This window comes from Phytophthora parasitica (assembly GCF_000247585.1).
Source record: "Phytophthora parasitica INRA-310 unplaced genomic scaffold supercont2.71, whole genome shotgun sequence".
Classification (NCBI taxonomy): Eukaryota; Oomycota; class Peronosporomycetes; order Peronosporales; family Peronosporaceae; genus Phytophthora; species Phytophthora nicotianae.
Genome location: NW_008649057.1, coordinates 164,643 through 166,968, shown reverse-complemented (window position 1 = coordinate 166,968; position 2,326 = coordinate 164,643). Strand labels below are relative to the sequence as shown.

Here is a 2,326-nt window from a genome sequence, read left to right as displayed (position 1 = left end):
GTTGAACACCCGAATTGCGTTCGTGTGGCTCTCCTAGCGAGACGGCCAGATGAACTGGAGTCGGCTGTAGTTAATTCACACGGTCAGGTTGCCTAGAAGTGGATGATGATGCAGAGGACATCAGAGCGGACCCGATGCCGGTCGCACCGCAGCTGATGAAGCGTTTCGTCCGGTTGTCCGGGTAGCCACTCGATTTCATCATGTAGCGCCGGGAACAGCGGGATGTAGAGGATGCTTACTGTTTCCTGAGAAACGAGCAGGTGGTGTCGATGGGAAGCACGTGGCCAATCCGCGGCGCGCTTTGGCAGCGAGTTTGATGCGTGGAGGGCTTCGGTACGGCGGAAGATCGGAAGATCGTCGCTGGCGGGCACTCAGCAATCAGCGCTGTTGATGCACGACGCGAGAAGGTCTCTGCACATGCCTCTTACGCAAAGACAATGCTTCACCGTTGTCCACGCAATGTAAATGCACGTAGACCTTTAATCCTTCACCACTTGACCACCAGAGGGGGTTTTGGTTTCGCTGTTGCAGATGACCAGCTCAAAGGCGACCTTAGCCATGTCATCAAGTTGCGTCTCGTGGCGCGGCACCTCTTATCATTACAGCAGCCATGTTACTACCCCAAGTAAACATCTGCAGCTCCTTTCTGCTGCTTGGTCGGTCGGGCGCGACTGGTCCTCGTGTCCTGCCTGCACATGGTCGCGTGCCTCCAGCCGGTGTACACTATTCAAGTGGCTGCAGCAACCTTACGAACGAAGCTGGTCCGCGCGTGACAAACCGTAATGCGTAGCCGCCATTTGCTGGATCCTATCGTGCTTGCCCGAAGACATCACGAGCAGCGGATTGCGAGGCCGGGTCAGCTAGCGAATGCAATCAGCAGATCCATCCATCACTCTGGCTTGTCGACGCGTAGGCAGAAAGAGCAAGCAATTGAAGTGTGCTTGTGTGATCCTACCAGTCAATAGGAGGCACAGCGAAGATTTGCAAGGCTCTGCTTCAAACGCTTAAAAAAAAAAAAAAAAAACTTTTAAATTTGAACTCTTCGTGTGCATGTATTACATACATGAACCCGTTGAACCCGTGCTGGCTTCGACCAACTCGCATGAAGTTGTGTACCCTGCAACTGTATTATGAACGAGGGTAAACCCAGCGTGCTTTCCTCTTCAAAGTCCCATAATACATGTACTGTACTTGTCAGCGCTGGCATTGGCGCTGTACATGTAACAGTTCTACAACACATTTCGGCCCGCCTCACAACCGTGTCCAGTCCATGGAGTCTGAGCAAGTCCATAGAGTCACGATGATCGATTCAACACCAATGTTACTGCATTTCCTAGTTTACATGAAGTTTTCCGAACACTACAGTAACTTACACACTATTACCGTTTATTTAGTTGCGAGTATGCTGCTCCTGGATGTACCCGCACACCGTTGCCGTGAGCAGGTCGCCGTTCAGAATGGGACGGATAATCTCCAGGTCGTTCCGGATGGCCGGGTCGTCCGGCAGCAAGTTGTAGTGGTACACGACCACCCACCGCAGTGTGATCGACACCGTTCTACCCGTTACGGGGTCTTTACGGGGTGTAATAGTGAGTCCACAGATACCGTATTGCGACGGCCCCGATCTGTTGACCGGGTGCAGCGGATCTTCCGTAATGGCGTCGATGTGCACCATGCCGTGCGACGCCGTAAGCTCCGAACAGACTACATTGTTGACGGTCGCTGGCAGGCCCGCACCGTTAAACGTCGAGCGACGGTACACGACCGGTGAGTCGACACTGTTAAGGCGCACGCGCTTAGCGTTGACGTTAAAGTGGCGCTTCATGGACGTCGGGATGCCGTCGAAGTAGGCCAATACAGCCGCGTACACTTCCTCGAGCGACGTGTGCGGGATTTCCGACACGAAGACGCTCGAGATGAGCGTACAGTCCTTGCAACCTGTAATGTCGATCTGCGACAGCGGCATCACCGGCTTGGTGCAGTGCGCATCCTGCGCAGCCATGACTCTATCGATGGCCATCTGTGCGAACCTGTGGACGATGGACGGCAATGTGGCAAGCGAGCGGTCATTGTGCGCTAATAGCAGCTTCTCTCTCTCGTCGGCGTCGCGTCCAAGGTGCGTATCAAAGTGGAGAGCCTCGAACATTGCCTGTCCACTCGAGTGCAGCGGCGCACGCAGCACTGCCGACTGCAGAGTGGCGAACAGCAATTGCTGCTGGAGAAGCATCTGCTGCAAGTCGTTGTGCGCCGTCTCGGTCTGAATGGCGCCGTGCTTCTCTCTAGCGGAGCGCTGCGCGATGGCCAACGTGCGTTGGTCCGGGAGCTG

The 2,326-nt window shown here is 54.9% G+C and overlaps 1 protein-coding gene across 1 annotated transcript in view; it reads right to left on the bottom strand.

The window, feature by feature from the left end:
- Positions 1 to 1,301: 1,301 nt before the first annotated feature.
- The window catches only part of PPTG_17277 (hypothetical protein), a 3,099-nt gene continuing 2,074 nt past the window's right edge, over positions 1,302 to 2,326 (bottom strand). Inside the window, exon 3 of the mRNA XM_008915469.1 lies at positions 1,302 to 2,323. Within this exon, the coding sequence (XP_008913717.1) occupies positions 1,391 to 2,323 (933 nt within the window). The 3' untranslated portion in view covers positions 1,302 to 1,390. The remainder of the gene's footprint in view (positions 2,324 to 2,326) is intronic.